This window comes from Tursiops truncatus, chromosome 5, assembly GCF_011762595.2.
Source record: "Tursiops truncatus isolate mTurTru1 chromosome 5, mTurTru1.mat.Y, whole genome shotgun sequence".
NCBI classification, from domain to species: Eukaryota; Metazoa; Chordata; class Mammalia; order Artiodactyla; family Delphinidae; genus Tursiops; species Tursiops truncatus.
Window position 1 is genome coordinate 62,480,681 of NC_047038.1, and position 19,723 is coordinate 62,500,403.

General features: G+C 46.1%; 1 protein-coding gene across 11 annotated transcripts in view; it reads left to right on the top strand.

The window, feature by feature from the left end:
- Positions 1-19,723, top strand: part of TBC1D1 (TBC1 domain family member 1) — a 230,172-nt gene that overhangs the window by 85,445 nt on the left and 125,004 nt on the right. Inside the window, exon 1 of one of the 11 annotated variants that reach the window (XM_019928357.3) lies at positions 3,094-3,273. The exons of the other annotated variants lie outside the window; for them this stretch is intronic. Coding sequence (XP_019783916.1) covers positions 3,244-3,273 — 30 coding nt within the window. The 5' untranslated portion in view covers positions 3,094-3,243. Of the gene's footprint in view, positions 1-3,093; positions 3,274-19,723 lie in introns of those variants that run through there. 11 annotated transcript variants of the gene reach the window in all.

The window sequence follows — 19,723 nt, forward strand, 5'->3', positions numbered from 1 at the left end:
ATTTTAAGGAAAATTGTTTTGAATGTGAGATCTGTTAGATTGTCTGATGTAAAAGTTTCCCTTTAATGAACTTCCAGATTACAATAGAATTTCTGTTGGCAAGCTACATGTTGGCAGGGAATGAAGAACTTTCATGTAATATTTAGTGTTAGAGCCCCATACGTTACTATCAAGTCCACCCACTCGAAAGGTTCTTACTTTCCCATTAAATGAGTGATTCTGCCCAGATCAGGCAGGGAGACCTGGAGCAGATGGAGATGGAGACCTTAGTCTAAAATCATGTAAGGTTTAGGCAAGTGCAAACCAGAAACTGCAGGAGACTCCACACTGATGTGTATATACATGGAGAATTGGGTCCAGGTTTAGTTATTTAATAATTAATTAATTAATTTTTGGCTGCATTGGGTCTTCGTTGCTGTGCGCCGGGTTTTCTCTAATTGCGACGAGCGTGGGTTACTCTTCATTGCGGCCATTGCGGTGGCTTCTCTTGTTGTGGAGCACAGGCTCTAGGCGCACAGGCTTCAGTAGTTGTGGCACATGGGCTCTGTAGTTGTGGCTCGCGGGCTCTAGAGCGCAGGTTCAGTAGTTGTGGCACACAGGCTTAGTTGCTCCGCGGCATGTGGGATCTTCCCAGACCAGGGCTCAAACCCATGTCCTCTGCATTGGCAGGAGGATTCTTAACCACTGTGCCACCAGGGAAGTCCAGGGGTCCAGGTTAAAACAATGAAGCCTGGATGTCCCTACTTCACCTGTCATATTTTAAGTGTCATATTCAGGATTTAGTCTTAACCTTTTTTTGTGTGTGCAAGAAGTGCAATTTTCCTTCTAAATTTAATGTAATTTTTCTTTTTTGCCTTCTTACCTCCTGCTGAAGAAGTAGAAAGTTTATCTCGGTCAGTTGGAGGTAATTCAGGTTTCTGTAGTCCATTTCGGGTTCCCCTCATCCTTTCCCCTGAGTTGCTTCTCAGTCCTGGGCATTTTCGTAGAGCTCAGGCTAGGGATTAGAGTGATGGTGTGTGATGACATTTGTCAACCATCCAGCTTATCATGCCTGGTCCTCAGCTGCCCAGCCACTCCCATCACAACGGTGTTGCTTCCCCGTAGTTCTCCAGGTCTCCCTCTGCTGAGCTAGTTCACGCCATCGCAAGGACGAAGGACAGTTTTAGCTGTTCTCTCAAGGGGCTGTTGGTCTGTTACATTGTTTTAAGGCCAGTGTCAGTGGATCTCATATACTAGTGCATTTCAAACTTTATGTATATCCTAGCCACCTGAAGTCATGGTAAAATGAAGGTTCTGACTCCGTACGACGGGATATTAGGGCAGGGTCTGAGAGTCTGCACTTCTAACAATTGCCAGGTGATGCCAAGGCAGCTGGTCCATGAATCACACTTTGAGTAGCGAGGCTGTAGTGGCCATAAAGGCTCTTACTTTGATGGAGCTCTCAGCCTCTATTTCTTCCGCTTGCTTGGGGAAGTAATGTGATAACAGAGAAAGATTTGGTTAAATGGCTGCAAATGCACTCCCATTTTCCACCTCTTAATTTCTTTTGGGAACATCACTGCTGAAAAGAATGAAAGAATAGCACTTCCCTAAGATGCTCTGAAGGCCCTTTTCGAGTACCCAGGTAGGCTTTGTTAGAATGCTATCACTCTTGACTTTCACCATGCCTTTATCATTTATCTTGTTCCCATGTACCCTACCTGGGAGGAGAAAAAAAGATGACACCCCTCCCTCCACCATGGTCCTCTCTTGGTATTTATGTCCTTGTGTAATTCCCTCATCTTGAGTGTGGACTAGACTGAATGTGGCAGAAGTCTTGGGATGTCACTTCTGAGATTAGTTTATAAAACCATTGACTTCCTTCTTGGACACGTGCTTTTTCTTGGATCACTTGTGCTAGGGGATGCAGGCTGCCATATTGTGAGCAGCCCTACGGGGAGATCCACATGCTGCAGGAAGAAACTGAGGCCTTAAGTCCAAGAGCCTGCAAGGAACTGAATCCTGGGAACAACCATGAGCTTGAAAGTGGGTCCTTCAGTCCCAGTCTTGAGATGACTGCAGCCCCGGCTAACAGACCTTGAGTCAGAGGGACCAGCTAAGATACTCCCCGGATTTTTGACCCACAGAAACAGTTGTTTCCAGCTTCATAGTTTTGGGGTAATTTGTTATGCAGCAATAGATAACGAATATACCCACCTAACTCAGATGCCAGGCATTTGGGGAACTTCATTAAAATGTCCTACTGGCCTGTCATGAAGATAAGGCACAATTAATATGACAAGAGGAAAGAAGCAAAATTATGGGGTTAGGGTGGCTATTTGGCTTGAGGAACTCAGTGAGTGGCTCCCACATGACACATTGGTTATTAATGTGTCCTTTGGCCTTTTTTTATTTTTCCAAAGTGCAACTCTTGGGTGTCTGAGTTCGAAACTCAGCTTAACCTCTGTAGCTATAAACTGACTACACTGCTTATCATCTTGCCTTGGGAGAGAAGAAAACTGGTGAAACCAACATTTCTCACGTTGCTGAAACCTCCCAGCTGGCAGGAACTGAAGGTTCTTTTTCCACCGCCCCTTTTCTAGTCTCAACAGCTGAGTTTTCTGGCTCCAAGAAAACCACCTTTGATTATATAAAGGTATTAGGAGTTAGGGGAACACTAGCCCTTTTGTTACCAGCAATCCGGAGCGTTTAGGAAGAAACGCTGCGGGGGCGACAGTAACCCCTGGAACGCTGGGCGGGCTTTGTGTTCGCTCCAACTCTGGGGCTTTTACCGAACCTCAAGGAGAGGAATTCTTAGTTTTCTGAAAGTTGGGCGAAACGGACCCCAGAGGCCTAGAAAGCCGCGTCCCTAGCCCTTAGGGCTTACGACTCCTCCCCCAGTAGCCGCGCAGCCGGGGGCGTCCCGGAGGAGGGCGACCCCCCGCGGGTCCCAACTTCCCGCCGCGAGCCGAGCGTGGGGGTGGGCGGGGTGGGGGCGGGGTCGGCCGCGCTCCCTCCCCTCCGCTCCCTCCCCCACTCTCCCCACCCACTTCCCTTTCTCGGCCGGGCAGCCCTGCGGGGGCGACCTCTCGGGGCAGTGACGAGCGGGGAGGAGCCCGCCGCCGCCGCCGCCGCTGCCGCTGCGGGGGGAGCCATGCCCGGGCCCCGCCGCGCCCCGAGCCCGCCCCCGGCTGCCCGCCGCCCCTCGGGCCGGCGGCGGGAGTGAGCCGGAGCTGCGGGCGACGAGCCTCCGCCCGGCCCGCGATGTCACCATTGTTCAGCTGGGTGGCCAAGGTAGGCGGCGTCGGGGCCGGGTCGGGACGGCGCCCTGTACGGTAGCTGACGGCCCGGGAGCCGGCGTCCGGGCAGGCGCGGCTTGGGGAACCTTGGTAACCGTCGGGCCGCGGGGAGTCCGGAGCACGGAGAGCGCCCGCGGCCTTGGGGGGGAATCCGACCGCGGCGGGGGCGCCCCGCTGCCCGAGGACGCCCCGCTGCCTGAGGACCGCTGCCGGAGAGCGGCCAAGGCGGCCCGGGCCGTTCACCAGGTGGTTCTCATTCATTAGCCTTTCTTCCCCGTGGGGCGAACGGGCCAGCGACGTCACGCCCATTTCACAGGTGGGGAGAGTGAGGCTCGACGCAGGGCGGGTGGGCTTCTCCGGCTCCCGAAGTCCCCCCACCCTCACGCCGCGGATTCACCGCGAGGTGTTTCTCGGCGGCGGGACCTCGCGCGTCAGCCTCCCGGGTACAGGTTTGTGCTCGGTTGTCTGGGATAGTGCCCTGAGGATTCCCGAAGGCTGAACTTGGTGCGCTTAGAGGATGTCTGTCTTTTGTTTTTAACTCGCTGGTTTCCAGGGGCAAGTTTTGGAGTCTGAATTTTAGTACACGTGCTGCCGAAGCGAGCACGGAGTCTGAATTTTAAACGTAAGTTCTTTCTATTTCCTTAAAGTTTATCTTCAAAACGTTGGCGCCTTCAGAATCACTAAGCCTTACGTGTCCGGGCCAATTCTGCTATCGCAAAAACGAAGGGATTGGAGTGGATTTCTAGAGTTCTCATCAGTTTGAGAGGGCAATAATAGAATAATACCCTCCCGGAGTACCAGGTGTTTGTGTGTTTTGAATGATGCAGCTCTCAAAGCTTCCACAGGTCGGCGGGTTAATGGGGCACCTTCCTTGCGCCCCACGGGCTCCTCTCTTTGCCAGCCCCTTCGCAGAGCTCGCTCTTGGTGTATGGCAGGTTGGTTGAGCAATAAACTCATAATGGGAGAACCTGTTAGCCGTTCTGTGACCCTTTACAAATAATAGTTAGGTGGTATCTCTAGTTATGATGCAGCGCTTTTAGAGTGTTAAAGTACATTTTTATAAATACCTATTTATGAGACAGATAAAGCTTTGCCTATCATTTAAGTGGTAATAAACTGGAGACACAGAAACCGGATAACACTAGTTACTAGACGAGCACTACCCATTCTCACCAGAATCTTCACTCCCTGAGACATAGCTAGTAGTAAAGTGAAGTGACTTTCAAACAGGTTGTGAGTTGTTATAAGGTAGTTTTGAACTGAAGAAAAATTAATAATGCCCAGGTTTTCTGGCTTGAAGTGATAGCTAATTGGCTTTTATAAATAATGCTAAAATTTAAGAATGTTATATAGTTTATAACTTTTTTTTTTTTTAATCGGTACACGGGCCTCTCACTGTTGTGGCCTTTCCCGTTGCGGAGCACAGGCTCCGGATGCGCAGGCTCAGCGGCCATGGCTCACGGGCCTAGCTGCTCTGCGGCATGCGGGATCTTCCCGGACCGGGGCACGAACCCGTGTCCCCTACATCGGCAGGCGGACTCTCAACCACTGCGCCACCAGGGAAGCCCAAGAATGTTATATAGTTTAAAAAGTAATTCAGGGTGTGTATATTACTCGGTTGAGGATTTGAGTCTCCTTTTGTTATACACTGCAAGGCCAAAAGGAGGAAAAAAAATAGACTCAATGTGTTGTTTTATTCGAAAATCAAGAGGTAAATCTAAGAAAACCTTACTGCTAGTACTGTTTTATAGTTTTATTTACTTTCCTAAAACATATTTAATAAGATCCTTTTCATTTATAGGAGTGAGGTGGACTTCTGTTTACATTGGCCTACAGAGGTGACAGTGAAAACAGCAAGCCAAAGCCTTACTTAAAAAAGAAATCAAGAATTGTCAGCTTTCTGCAACTGGCAGTACTTTTGAAAAGCTCATGTAAAAAATGAACATGTTGATAACTTGATCTGAGTTCTGAATCATGTTATTCCAAATTTGTTTAAACTACAGAACAACAACAAAAAACTATGAAATGTTTTTCCAGTAAAGTTATGTCAGTTGTCAGCATAATTTTAAAAAGTGTAGTTCTTTTGTATTTCATTTTTTCTAGGTGTTGTGCTATTGTAAATTGCATCCTGTAATTGATTTTTGTAGACAGTGTGTTATTCTGTGAGAGCTTTTAGAATATGAAGGTACTCTTTGAAAGTTCATTTCTTGGGGTTATAGCTTATAAGAGTGGCTTTCTGTGGAAGCTGTTTGGTGTTCAGTTCAGAGACAAGTCATTAACACACTTTGCATTTTAGACCAGGAAATATTTTAAAAGTATAAACAAGAGGCACAGATAATACACAGAACTACATACTCCCAAAGTGCATTTATATTAGATTTTAGAATGACCCTTCAAGAACACAGAAATGCATATGAGCACACACCTCACACAAACACTTGCACATCAAATTCCTGCTTTGACCTTTGTAAACTGCAGCCCAACACCTGTTAGGGAAGAAAGGGAGTGGGTGTCACTTGATGCAGGTAGTTACCTGAACATTAACTTGTTTTTCTTGGGTGATGCATTAGTAGTGTGTGAATACTGAACATGTAATTTCATGGTGTAAGAATAAAGCCAAAATAAGGAAGAATTTTATTTCAAAGAGATTATCTGTTAAGGGAAAAATTAAGATACACTTTTTAAAATTAGACGTGTCCTGGAACATTAAGGCAGGTGTGCATTATATTAAAATGAGGCCAGGCTTACAGAGGTGCGGTTTCTTGATTAGTCTTTCACTGGGGACACTGGAGTTTTTTTTTTTTTTGCCGTATGCGGGCCTCTCACTGTTATGGCCTCTCCCGTTGAGGAGCACAGGCTCCGGACGTGCAGGCTCAGCGGCCGTGGCTCACGGGCCCAGCCCCTCCGCGGAATGTGGGATCTTTCTGGACCGGGGCACGAACCCGTGTCCCCTGCATCGGCAGGCGTACTCTCAACCACTGCGCCACCAGGGAAGCCCTGTTTTTTTTTTAAATAAATTTATCTATTTATTTATGGCTGTGTTGGGTGTTCGTTGCTGCGCATGGGCTTTCTCTAGTTGTGGCAAGCGGGGGCTACTCTTCATTGCAGTGTGAGGGCTTCTCATTGCCGTGGCTTCTCTTGTTGGGGAGCACGGGCTCTAGGCGCGTGGGCTTCAGTAGTTGTGGCACGTGGGCTCAGTAGTTGTGGCTTGAGGGCTCTAGAGCGCGGGCTCGGTAGTCGTGGCACATAGGCTTAGTTGCCTCGCGGCATGTGGGATCTTCCCGGACCAGGGCTGGGAACCCCTGTTCCCTGCATTGGCAGGCGGATTCTTAACCACTGCGCCACCGGGGAAGTCCCAACAGTGGAGTTTTTACGTAGATTACAGTGTATAAATAAAAACAAGTTTCTCAAGGTTTGTGGTTTTAATACTAAGTCCACAGACATCCCTGGCGGTTCTGAGTATTTCTGTTGATTGTTTCTATGCCACCACTTACGTATTGGTGAAGACTAACAGCAACAGAACTGCCAGGTAACTTTCTGAATTTCCTTGGATCTGCACCCGCCTGTAAAGATGATGGCTGACATTACTGCTAGTATCTCAAATTAGTGGATTTTAAAAATATCTATGTCAGTTTATCAGATGAAATGGAAAATGGGACCTAAATATAGCTAAATTTACTGTGTTCTCAAATCCAAGTCCAGTTTCATATAGCTCATGCCTCGTATTAAGCTATTTTCCAGTGCTTACATATGTATTCAGCAGATATTTAGTGGGTGCCTTCTGTGTACCAGGCACTGTTCATGCCCTGAAGGAGTTAGTTCATTTTGTGCCAAAGGTTTATCTTTTAAAAATGTGCGGGCCTTCCCTGATGGTCCACTGGTTAAGACTTGTGCTCCCAATGCAGGGGGCCCGGGTTTGATCCCCGGGCAGGGAAATAGATCCCACATGCCGCAACGAAGATCCCGCGTGCCTCAACCAAGACCCGGCGCAGCCAAATAAATAAATATTTTAAAAATGTGCACACTGAAGCTTTTTAAGCCAAATATTTAAAAATGCATTAGGGAAGGAGTCCTTTTGTAAACTTGTACTCAATCACTGATTAATATTTTACCTAAAACCAGGTTTTTCATATTTTGGCTTTGCTTAAAACATGGGTTTTATAGCCATTATTCATTCAACAAGTTATTTAACAAATGTGTTCAACACGGATACAGTTATTGAGTACCTACTATTTGCCGGGTACTGTTTGAGGAGCTGGAGTTGAGCAGTGAACAGGCAGACCAGGTGCCTGTTTTCATGGCGTTCAAATTCGAACGCCATGGGAGAGACGGTGGGAGAGACGGTGAAGAAAGAAACAGCCTAAGCAAGGTAATTGCAGATGGTGGTGAGTATTAGGAAGGGAAGTTAGCAGGGTGGTTCGGTTGAGAGTGCGTGGGGCCTGGGTGGCAGGAAGGTGGCATTTCACCGGAGCGGTGAGAGGGCCCTGAAGATGTTCCGGGGGGAGGGAGCAGCAGGGAACAGGCCTGGAGGTGGGCCTGGTAGAGCAGCAGGAAGAAGGCAGGTGAAACGCGGAGAGCTGGGCCCGGAGAGCTGGGCCCTGAGTCGGGGAGGGCTGATCTGGGCCAGGCTCTGCAGGCACTGTGCGGGGTTTGCTTGTAAGTGCTGTGGGCTTGAAAGCGAGGAGTGATGTCTGCTTTGGGTGGAAGCCAAGGGCACCGCTTAGGAGGCTGGTGTGGTCAGGCAGGAGGTGGTAGTGCTACCTCAGATACATATGAAATGATTGTGACCCAGCGTCTGAGGCTGGTGCAAATGACCGAGTAACCAACTGCTTCTTCTGTGTTGAATACAAGCACAGTTTGTCCTTTGCTCAGCTGCCTCTAACCACAGCTTGCAGGCACACTTGTGTCCTGGCTTTGGGCTTATTTACTTACCTTTGAGGTTTCCTGCAGACTGGATCAGCCCACCTTGGGTGCCTCTGACCAGTTGGACTTATTTTGCCTGTTAGCGCACAGCAGCCTTCCTGAAGGTGTGAATCTGCCTGTAGCTAGTATGTAGGCGGTAGTTCTGTTGTCTTGCTTCAAGTCAGTCTGATGTCGGTTTGTTGCTGAGGTTGTGTCGTAGGTTGTGATGGAAAATTTTAAAATATGTATTAACATTTTTTTTTGTCTGTAGACTTATATTACTTTTAATTAGTACATGTTTGAGTTGAATGAAGAGGGAAGAACTTGTCGTAGTCAAGCCACTCCTTGAATTTGAAAAATTTGCTGCGACTGCTAAGTGGAGCTGGTGTAGCCCCAACCAGGATTTCAGCGGCGCTCCTGTGGGGTGCTTGTTGGGTAGTGGCAGCAGCCTCTCTCTGCACTTCGGGAGCTCGAGTTGCTTAGAGTGACAGTAATTCGGGTACAGGTTGGTTTTACGAGTAGAGAATGGAGAAAAGCAGGGGTAGAAACCCCACCTAATCCACAACGGAACACTGCCTGGAGCAGATCTCATAATGAGAAAAAAGCAAATTATAGTTTGTTCTCCTGAGACAGATTCGCTAATCCGATCTTAGCCTAAATGTGCCTCTGCAGTGATCTTCCATTTCTGACTGACTAAGCCCTTCTCGTCTTCATCCCTTCCCTGAAGCATCTCTCGTTCCTTCATTCACCGATTGGATGAGCATACTAAACTGGGAAGAAAATAACCCCTAGGCATTTCCTCTGCCCTGGAGGAGCTCCTCTGGCAGGGGAGGGTAGACATCAGCTAGCTGGGCTGTGCCGTGGGAGAGGCTGGAGGGGCTCCTGCCCCTTCCCGAAGGTGGCCAAGGAGGAGGTAGCCGGGGAGGGGCAGGGTGTGCCGGGGTAGCACATGCAGAGGCCTGCAGGCGTGTTGAGGAACCTCAGTGACGGGCTGTTAGTCAGGCTGGCAGGAAATCTGCTGTAGGGGGTAGCAGAGGGTGAGCTGAACGGATGTGCTGGGACGAGGGTGTGCACGGCACACAGACCCCTTCACAGGAGCTGGCATTTTATCTTGGGGCAGTGGAGACCCCTTAGGGGCCAAAGCTGATCTCTCCCCAAACTCTTGTAGCTGCGTCGTCTATCCTGTGTATCCTTCGTTGCAGTTATTTGAATATTTTACCTCCTTAGCCTGTAAGCTCTATGAAAACAGAGGTGGCGTTGTCATGTATACCAGTGCATACAGATCGCTTCATCTTGTTAAAACGTAGTTCTACTTTAGTAGGTCTGGGATGGAACTCAAAATTCTGCATTTCCAACAAGCTCACAGGTGATGATGCTAATGCTGCCAGTCTGGGGACCACACTTTGAGGAGCAAGGTTCTCAGTTTAAATATTTTCTGTTATACCTACTATTAGACATGGGAGCTGCTCATATTTTTTAGAACAAATGCCATGATTTCAGAATAGTCACTTGTGTCTGGGAGGACAATGGTAGAAATAGTGTCCCATGAAATAAAACTTAAAAAAAAATCAACAACCTTGAAAATTGGGTGTTTGGAGAATAGGAGTGAAAGGAAAAATTTGCATTGCATACTCTTGCACTGTTTAAAAAATTTGAACATTTTAGGTATTAGCTATTCAGCTTATCAAATTTAAAAAATACTTTGGTGGCCTTTCCTCTTTTTCAGGATATTTAACTTTGCCCCAAGTACCATTAGGATATTGTAATAGACTAGGCATCAGATTATTATTGAAAAATAGACTCAAACTGCCCCCTTTCTGTTTTTAAATGGACTTTATTTTTTGAGCAATTTTAGGTTTATGGCAAAATTGAGCAGAAGGTACAGAGATTTCCCATGCAGCCTCGGTTCCCACACTTGGAAGAGCCTCCCCTATCATCAGTATCCCCAATCAGTGTGGTACATTAGTCACAATTGATGAACTTGCACTGACACATCATTATCACCCAAAGTCCATGTTTTACACTGTGTTTTATTGTCATTGTACATTCCATGCATTTGGACAAATGTGTAATGGCATGTATCTGTAATATCACACCGAATAGTTTCCCTGCCCTAAAAATTCTCTGTGCTCTGCCTATTCATCCCTTCCTTCTTCCAACCCCTGGCAACTGCTGATCTTTATAGTTTTGCCTTTTCCAGAATGTCATATAGTTGGAATCATAAAGTATGTATCCTTTTCAGATTGGCTTCCTTCACTTAGTAATGTACATTTAAGTTTCTCCAGTGCCTTTCATGGCTGGATCACTCATTTCTTTTTAGCACTGAATAATATCCCATCATCTGGATGGACCACAGTTTATCTATTCAACTACAGAAGGACATTTCAGTTGCTTCCAAGTTTTGACTGTTATGAATAAAGCTGCTATAAACATCCTTGTGTGGGTTTTTGTGTGGACATATGTTTTCAACTCCTTTGGGTAAACATCAGGGAGAACGATTGTGGGATCATATGGTGAGAGTAAGTTTAGCTTTGTAAGAAGCTGCCAAAGTGTTTTCCGGAGTGGCCGCACCCTTTTGCGTTTCTCCCAGCAATGAATGAGAGTTCCTATTGCTCCACATCCTCGTCAGCATTTGATGTTGTCAGTGTTCCAGATTGTGGCCATTTGAATAGGTGTGTAACGGTATCTCATTGTTGCTTTAATTTGCATTTCCCTAATGATATGTGATGTGGAGCCCTTCCTTTCTTTTGATAACTTTTAAAGAGTAGAAATAATAAATTAGTCTTTTTGAATCTTATTTCATAATGTATGTATTGGTATTCAGGAACATTTATAAAAGTTATAGAAAAGGAAAAAATTATTTGGTTATATTTGTGAATCTAGACTTAAGTACCTTTCATTTTTCCATTATTTCTGTTACCTCTGTATTTGCTATTGGAAGAGTGATGAACCAGCAGTCTATACTGTTTGTTAGATTTATAAGAAAGATGTGAGGAAAAAGAATTTTCTTAGTTTTCATGACCTTTGGTACTTATGCAGATTATTTTTATATCTGTCACGTGTTACGATGGGATTAGACTCACAGGGCTTGTTCACTTTGGTTGAGCTGGGCTAAGTTAACTGCTGAGCCTTTCTCACCTATAAAATTAATAATGTGTTCTGTATTTATCTCTTTTTTTATAGGCCCTATTTTAAGATAAAATAATATAAAAATTTGCTTAAGAAATTATGAAGAGCATCTGCAAATGTAAACTATTTAAAATGTGGTTGAGTTTGCAGTTTAAGTCCGTGGTTCTTTTTGAATGCGTGGTGGTAAGCGCTGTGGATCCAGAAAAGAGTAGGACAGGCTCAGCCTTTGAGCAGCTTGCAATTTATCAGGGAGAGGGCCCCTGTGAAGATAATTTAATTTAGTGCAGTAATACAGTTGTATACACAGGGGGTCACTCAGCCGGGGAGTCTGGGGAGACTTTAGAGGAGAGGATATCTGAACTCAGTCTTTATTTATTTATTTATTTGTTTTGGCCACGCCGGGTCTTAGTTGCGGCATGCGTACGGGATCTAGTTCCCCTACCAGGGATCAAACCTGGGTCCCCTGCATTGGGAGCGCGGAGTCTTTCCCACTGGACCACCAGGGAAGACCCTGAGCTAAGTCTTTAAAGAAAGATGATTGAGTTGTAGCTCATCGATGTGATAGATTATGAAAAAGAATAGTTAGGATATACTCTTGGTAGTTTTCTAGCATGTTTTGGAATTATTCAGGGTTGCTCTCTAACTCTGTTCGCCTTTCTTTTGAGACGAATGATTTTTTAACCCTTAAGGACGGCATGTCACATTAAGTAAACTACCCAGATACAGGGAGATTCAGAATTAAGAGCAACGCTTTGTTTCATCCCAGCACACCCTAGGGCATGGACACACCTGTTGGTAATTGTGGCGTGGTGGTCATTCTGGTGTAACCAGAATATAATTCTCTTTTCTACATGAGGAAACTGAGACTCAGGGCAATTAGGTGACAATATAGATCATATAGCTAGTTGGGGCAGAACTAAACCCAAGGTCCCAGACCCCTGGGTTTTGCACACCTTGTTAATGTTGCCTTGCTGATTTGCTTGTACTTTTCTCTCTAAATTATTTTACTAAAATCAAAAGTATGCATGTCTATCAATAGGTTGTAGTTAAGAATATTTTATTTAGTCACCTGACTTTATGCATGTGCATTTCAGAGTAGGTCAAGGGGCCTGCAAGGAAAAAGGCAAAGGAAAGAAGCATGAAGTGAGTAGTCTGTTGGGGGTGGATGGAGATTCTCTGACATGACACATGAAGGGTGTCATTGTCATAAATGCTCAAGAGCCTGGGAGGCCTGGCAGTTGTGTGAACTGTGTGTAGGAAGAAACCAGGGCCTGAGTATTTCAAGAGAGTGCAAGTTGCCAAAGTCCAGTGTGGTGACATAGCTCCCCCAGTACTGCTTCATCCTGTGGGAGATGAAGCAGGTGTGTGCACCGCATCTATTCTTCTCCAGTAAGGGAGAGTGAGTTTTCTCAGAGAAATGTCACTTGCAGAGTGGATTTATAGTGTTGACGCAACCGTGGAAAGGAAGAGATGATTACATTTTTGAGCAGTTAATATGTGCCAGCCATTGTTTTGGGAGTAGTCAGCTTCCAAGTAATCCTGGAAGTAGTGGTATTATTCCTTCCCTCCTTTTTTGGGAAAGATGTATGAAGAAACTGAAGTTCACAGAAGTTAGGCAACTTGTCACTTGTCTTAGCTATTAAGATTAAAGCTTGAACTGTCTGGTTCTGAATTCATGTTTTATCTGTTGTACCTATGCTGCTTCTGTAATAAGTGGATTACAACACATGTTCAGGATTTGAAACAAGGGTGGTCAGAACTTAGAAAAATACCCTTTCCCACTGAAAGACTGAACTTTTTTTTCTCCCATTGGTGAGAGGTAAAAAACGTTCAAATTGGCTGCTTTTAAAAATAGGTGTATGAGATTGAAGCCATTCAAGAAGGAGCTCATATTTTTTGAATGCCCGAATTTCATGGTGTTCTTGGTTAGGGAGGGAAGAAAACAGGAAATGAGAGGAAAATCACCAATAGATAATTGAAGATGGGTCAAAATTGGGGAACGTTAGGGCAATTAAATGAAAGACTGAAAGAGGTCAGTTTTGAGGTGACCTTGAGGCTGAGTTTTCAGTTTTCTTGTTGACTTGAGTTTTGAGCTTTAGAGAATTATCACTCATTATCTGATGTTCTTTTGCAAGCACCATGGAACCGTTTTGTAGTTATTCAGCTTCTCTGGAAAGTGCTCTTTATGTTAGGAATTATTCCAGAGCATCCTGCCACAGTGGCATCTCCTCCAGCCTGCGACGGGACACCAGACGGGAAGTTAAAGGCATGGGTTGGAGGCCCAGGTTTGCCTGTGTTGCTGTTTAGCCTTGGCTCGATGCCATGGGAGTGGTGATCTCTGCCCTGCTGCCCAGCACGTAGTCCTGTTTGGGTGTCACATGAGATGAGGTGAGTGAATGTAAACTGTCAAGCAGTCTTTAGGGTGAGCTCGTCTAGGCAATGGGGTGGATGTAGCCGTACGTTTCCATTAAATTTCTTGACTTACAGTTCAGGTTACACTTCCCTGGGCCTTTGGTCTCATAGAACATCGTGTTGAGTGATCACGATGATTGTTCTCAGTTTGGAATGTCTCTGTTTACTGCAAGTCAGGGTGGTCATCTTAGACTGTCCACCTCTGATAAGGAAGAGAGGGCCCCTGGAGCCAGTGGCCTGGGACAGATCCCCTTTCCATCTGGTCCCAGTGGAGATGCCACCTTGGACACGTCACTTCTGTTTGTGCATGAATCTGTTCATCCTTAAAATTGGGGATAAGAGCCATCTTCCAGGCTGTTGAGGATTTATCCACATAACATACTTAGAACAATGTCTGGCTGAGATTAAACACTTAATAAGAGTGAGCCATCACCGTCATCTTCTTCATTGCATTTAGGGGGTGGAGATGACCTTTGCAGTTGCTTATTAGTTCTGTTCCCTCTTTTGAAAGTTGATAACATTGGGTCCTCCAGAGGTGAAGTGGTTTCCCCAAAGTCACAGCTGAGATTGAAACAAGGTGTTCTGACTCTTAGTCCAGAGCGCATTGCAGCTCTTTGCATCACTTGGTACTCAGCATGATACTGAGACTTTTTCCTGTTGTTTTATCACATTCTTCATGAATTAAACATAAGCCGTGGTTCACGAGTACAGAACGAGAGCAAAATGCTTTCGTCAGACCACAAGTCATTTAGATCCGATAAGGGGATAGAGGGGCAGAGAGAATTACACAGGCCTCTGCCACCAGCTGCCTGTGTGACCTCACCCAGGGTCACAACTCTCCCTTGATTTCCCCTTCCCTAAAATAGAGGTAGGGAGCAGCTGCCACACTGTTTCTGAAGTACTTTTCATCTCTCAAAATACCGCGAAGAATTTCTTCACTGTCAGGGCTGTTAAAGTCCAGGAAATAGTGTGCCAACCAAAGATGTAGATTCTCCAATTTTGGAAAACTTTAAAAATAGGAAGGAAGTTTATTTGTTTAGCAGAGTTCATAACTGTAGGCCCGCCGAAGGCAGAGACTCAGCCAAATGAGTATTTTTGGGAAGTTCTTTTCACAGGGTGGACCCAGAGGAAATCAGTCATTAGGTGAAAATAAATCGTAAGATCTTTGAGACAGTATTTGCTTAGAGACAGTTACACATGCTATTGTGATGGTCTCTACTGTGTCAGGCTTTTTGTTTTCTTACACATGTAAGCTTCCAAATTTAAAATATTAGAGCTTTAATTTTGTAAAATGTGACTTCAGAAACACAAACCATAAACCTGCTTATGATTAATGAGTTTGTGGCCCCTTGTGTTTGATTATTACCAGATTAATTGTATAATGAGCATGAAGTTTGCTAGTGCTTTTGGTATGGTCAGAACCCTCTTATAGTTCCCAAAATAGCCATATTACTGTTTCTAGGTGAATGGAAGGGATTCTCTTCCCACATTTGAAAATGTATGAATTTAGAGTACACTGGAGTTTCAGTCAAGGCAGTATCACCCAATTTTAGGGTAGCTGAAAGAACATGGTACCAGAGTTTGATTTCTATGAATTCTGTAGTGTTTAAACTAGTTGAGATTGTAATCTCTGGATCTTTTCCCCCAGAGGGAAGAGCTCAATGAGCTAGACCACCAAAGCATACGTACGATACTGTATTCATTATTTTGCAGTTACCACACTACTTAGGGGAGTCCTGTGGTATTTCCAGATATTTTTGGCCAAGAAATACAGCTGCTCTTTCAAGTTCAGTGTCAGTCACCGCACATTGATTGTGCATCTTCTCTGTGCCAGACACCTGGGACACAGATGAGAAAGACACAATTCCTACCTCTCGGAGGGGAAGGTGGGTGTGTGCAGTGGTCCTTACACAGAAGTCCCACAGTCCAGTGGGCTGGGGGGGGTGCTCAACCTCTGAGTAGTCTTCTGGTACACGGAGGTAATAATTTTCCAAATGCAGTAAATCCCACTTGACAGTCTCCCTGTTGACTTTAATCAGCAGGCATAGTCAGAACCGATTGTACACTGTTAACTTAAATGTTGTCCTTCTCAAAAGGAGCCAGAGATGTGGTTTGGATGTAGGTGTTAAGAAAAGCCTGTATATAGTGTCCTGGAGCACCTCTCTCTGCAGCTTTTCGAGGCTCTGTAGATGTAACAATTTTTTGCTTTAATCTTGATTGAATAAACAGGCAGTAGAGTGCTGCCGGCTCCTTTCTTTGTGGGAGAGGGTGAGTCTGCTCTCAAGCCCTTGGGGCAGACCCCAGGCTGGGCAACAGAGTCCTTCACATCCACATGGTATTAGCAGTTAAACTGGAGGGTGTAACCAGTGGGGCTTGTGAGTCTAAGAGAAATCCCCTAAGTCACAAAAATGTGGGCACTGTGCTCTTTTTTTAATTTGGTGGGCTTAGAGGTTTTAGTCTAATAAGGACATTTCAAGCCGAAGTCTCTATTTCATCCTTGTTAAAAGCAAATCACGGGGACCTGGTGTGGTCTAGAAAAAGAGCCCTGAAGGGGGGAGGTCTGGCTCTGTCCAGCCTGGCCTGTGACTGGAGGCCTGTCGTTCCAGGCCTCTGAGGCTCTGTTTCCTGAGAAAATGAACAGATTAAATGAGCGGCTTTTGAGAGTCCCATCCAGGGGGTGAGCAGGAACGCTTGACCGGAAGAAGCAGTACGAGCAAAGGCGTGGAGGCGGACATCCGAATGAGCAGAAGCCCAGGATGTGTGTGAGTGGAGCTCAGTGGAGCTCCCTCCCTGCCAAAGATGGTGAATTAGGGGGTTCACAGGGAAGAGGTGGTTGGAGCACCCGCGTGGAGGGCTCGGCAGGTCAGGCTGCGAGGTTGGTATTTTGGTAGTGATTGGAGCCCTAGAAAGTTTGTGGAGTGGTAGGCTGATGTGATCCAAGCTGGCCTTCTGGAAGACGAGGCTGCCAGTGGAGCGTGGGCGGGCGGGTTTATATGCCGGGAGAAGCCAGAGGCAGGGCTGGGGGTCTTGCTGTGGTCTGAGTTAAGTGCGGGCCTAGACCAGTGCTTGAGGTTTTGGGCTCCTAGTGAGAGACTGTACCTTGATGGCTTATTGAAAAATGGAGCAAGAGAGAAGATTAGAAGGCACTTTCCAGGCTTTCAAACTACTTGCCTGGAAGGCATTTGGGAAACAAGGAAATGAGAGAGACCTGTTTTAGGGCAAAGAGGATGAGCTTGACTGGGATGTTTTAAGGTCAAGGTGTCCAAAGTCTGGATGATTCTTAGAGAGGTGATTAGAAATTTGAGTCAAGTTTAGGAATGAATTCAGACCTAAGAGGTACACTAAATTATCTTTGTCGGCCTTAGGGCAGTGGGTGAGGTCCCTGGAGATAGAGTAGAGAGAAAAGCAGAACCCTATGAAGGGTCTTCCCTGAGATGCCTGTGAAATGGAGGTGCATTTTACTAATACAGTCTAAAGGAGAGAATTACCCTAACAAGATTTCCTTATCCCTCCCCTCCCCTTAGGGCTTATCTTTATTTTATTTTTTTCCTCTTACCCTTGTAAACCAAGATGAAGTCCCACTTTTGGAAATGTCTTTTGGATTCAGAGACTGCAGTTCCTGCTTGGTAGGTGGAATGTGGAGATCAGAGTTGAGTTTTAGCGAGGCACAGAGGCTTCTCGCTGCCCGTGAGCCGTCCCCTTGGCATGGGAGAAACGACAAAGCCTTGGACGCATTCCCAAGCAGCTCTTGGCCGGCACAGCCGAGCCTTTATCTCTTGTCAGCCTTGGTTTCGGTGTTGGTTCTCTAGGAATGTTCCTGATTGTAAAATATCTGGTCTCATGAAGATGAAGTCAGTCGAGGACCCTGGGGGAGTGGGGGCGGGGAGGAGGAGCCACACGGTCAGACTCGACAGGTTGGGAGGTGCGGCTCCGGGGCGCTTGGAGGGGGCAGGTCCCGATGTCTGTCTGTTGGAGGGCCCTAGACTCGGGGGCTTGGAGGTCTGAGCCGCCTGGCTGTGCTCCCGGCACCTCCCAGGAGGCTCAGCGTCCCCAAGACGTCCCTGCCCTTCTACACAGCTCAAACGGAAAGACAGATTGTTGTATTCTGAGCAGAACTCTCTCTCACTGTGTCTCACCTTCTTTCCTTCTCATGAGAGAGAGAGAGAGAGAGAGAGAGAGAGAGAGAGAGAGAGAGAGAGAGCGCGTGAGCGAGCGAGCGAGCGAGCAAGCGCGGGAGACTGACTGTGCCTTTTCCCTGCGGCAGACTTGCAAAGGCAGTGGTGAGTTTCCATCTTCCCTGCCCGAGCTGCAAGCCCATAGCTCCGTCCTCCAGCCTCCGTTCGTGGATCTGCAGGCACCTTGCGACTCTTACTGCCTCTGCTTTTAAGGTCTTCTGAAACCGAAAATGAAACTTGCTGTGTGGCATGATGGGCAGGGAGGACGGTGGGGCTGTGACCCCTTTAACGCAAGGATGACATTTCTCCTACTGCCATAGGCTTTTCTTTCCTTTTTCATTCTTTTGATATCCAGGCTGTTCTGTTGGCTTATCCTGGGCTTACAGTCAACTAAAATCTGTAAATCTTTTTCACATGAACTTTGGCAGGCTGGGTCTACCCTGTGGGTACTTTCCCAGCTGAGAGTTTATCATATTTTATACATATCACCATGTTCCTGATGTTGGTATTTTTTTGGTATTTTCATTCTATTAGCCAATTTATTTATATAGCATAGTAGGATTTTGGAACTGGAAGTGATTTAAAGAGTACTGCAGTTCATTCCCTTCAGTGTGACACACGAGTCCCTGGTCTTGGAGAAACTGCCAGTGGAGGGATGGTTGGGTGCTTGGACGAGATCGGATTTTCATTCTCACGTACCAGGAGTGTAGGTGGGTCAGGGAGGAGGAGAACCGTTAGCTGAGGGCTGGGCGCCGTTAGGAATTGACACTTGGACAACTTCTATGTGCAACTTTACACTTTCATTTTCGTCTTGTGTACTTTTCTTTCTTTTTCTTTTCTTTTTTTTTTTTTTTTGCGGTACGCGGGCCTCTCACTGCTGTGGCCTCTCCCGCTGCGGATCACAGGCTCCGGACGCGCAGGCTCAGCGTCCATGGCTCACGGGCGTAGCCGCTCCGCGGCATGTGGGATCTTCCCGGACCGGGGCACGAACCCGTGTCCCCTGCGTCGGCAGGCGGACTCTCAACCACTGCGCCACCAGGGAAGCCCCTTGTGTACTTTTCTTGATTGATTTCCTTCATCTCTAAATTCAGGAAGAGAGTATTTGCCACTTAATTCTGCTTTTGAGGTATCCTGTGCTGGGATACAGTCTGAGTTTTTTAAACATTTATTGAAGTTATCTAACATGACTTCTGAGAAAGTCAGGGACCAGCAAATAGTGTTGTTATTGTCATACTTGGTAGACATAAAGTATAAAATATGTTAGGTGGAAAATAGATTAGACCAGTTCTAACTAATATCCTTTACTGGCCAGAGTTCTGATGTGCCTGTTGATCAAGATGAAAGAAAGGGGATGGCCACTTGGTGAGTATAGTTTATTTCCAAAAATGGACTGAGATGATACGGGAGAAAAGACCTGTTTCTACCACTCATCTGAATGAAATTTGGGATTCTTGAACATACATGATAGGTTTTATTCAAGAATGCAGTTAATGCTGTAAAAGCTAGTGTGGTGCAGTATTTTAAAACTGTAAATAATGTGGTTTATAAATAATATTTATAAGCCATAGCAGAAGCCCTTCTGGCAGTTAAGTCGGACAGTCATGCATTAGTAAGTTTAAATTTCTAACATGCTCCTGGAAACTACTATGGATCTCACAGATGCGGGTGACAGGGCTGTGAATGGGCTGCCAGGTAAGTGTGTGCAGGTTGCATACTGCACAAAAGCATCCAGCCGACAGGGCAAGCAGGGGCTGAGATCCAGCCCACACTTGGCATACCAGAGTCTTTTTGTTTGTGAGGTTGGGGAGGACAGGGGTTTTTGGCTTT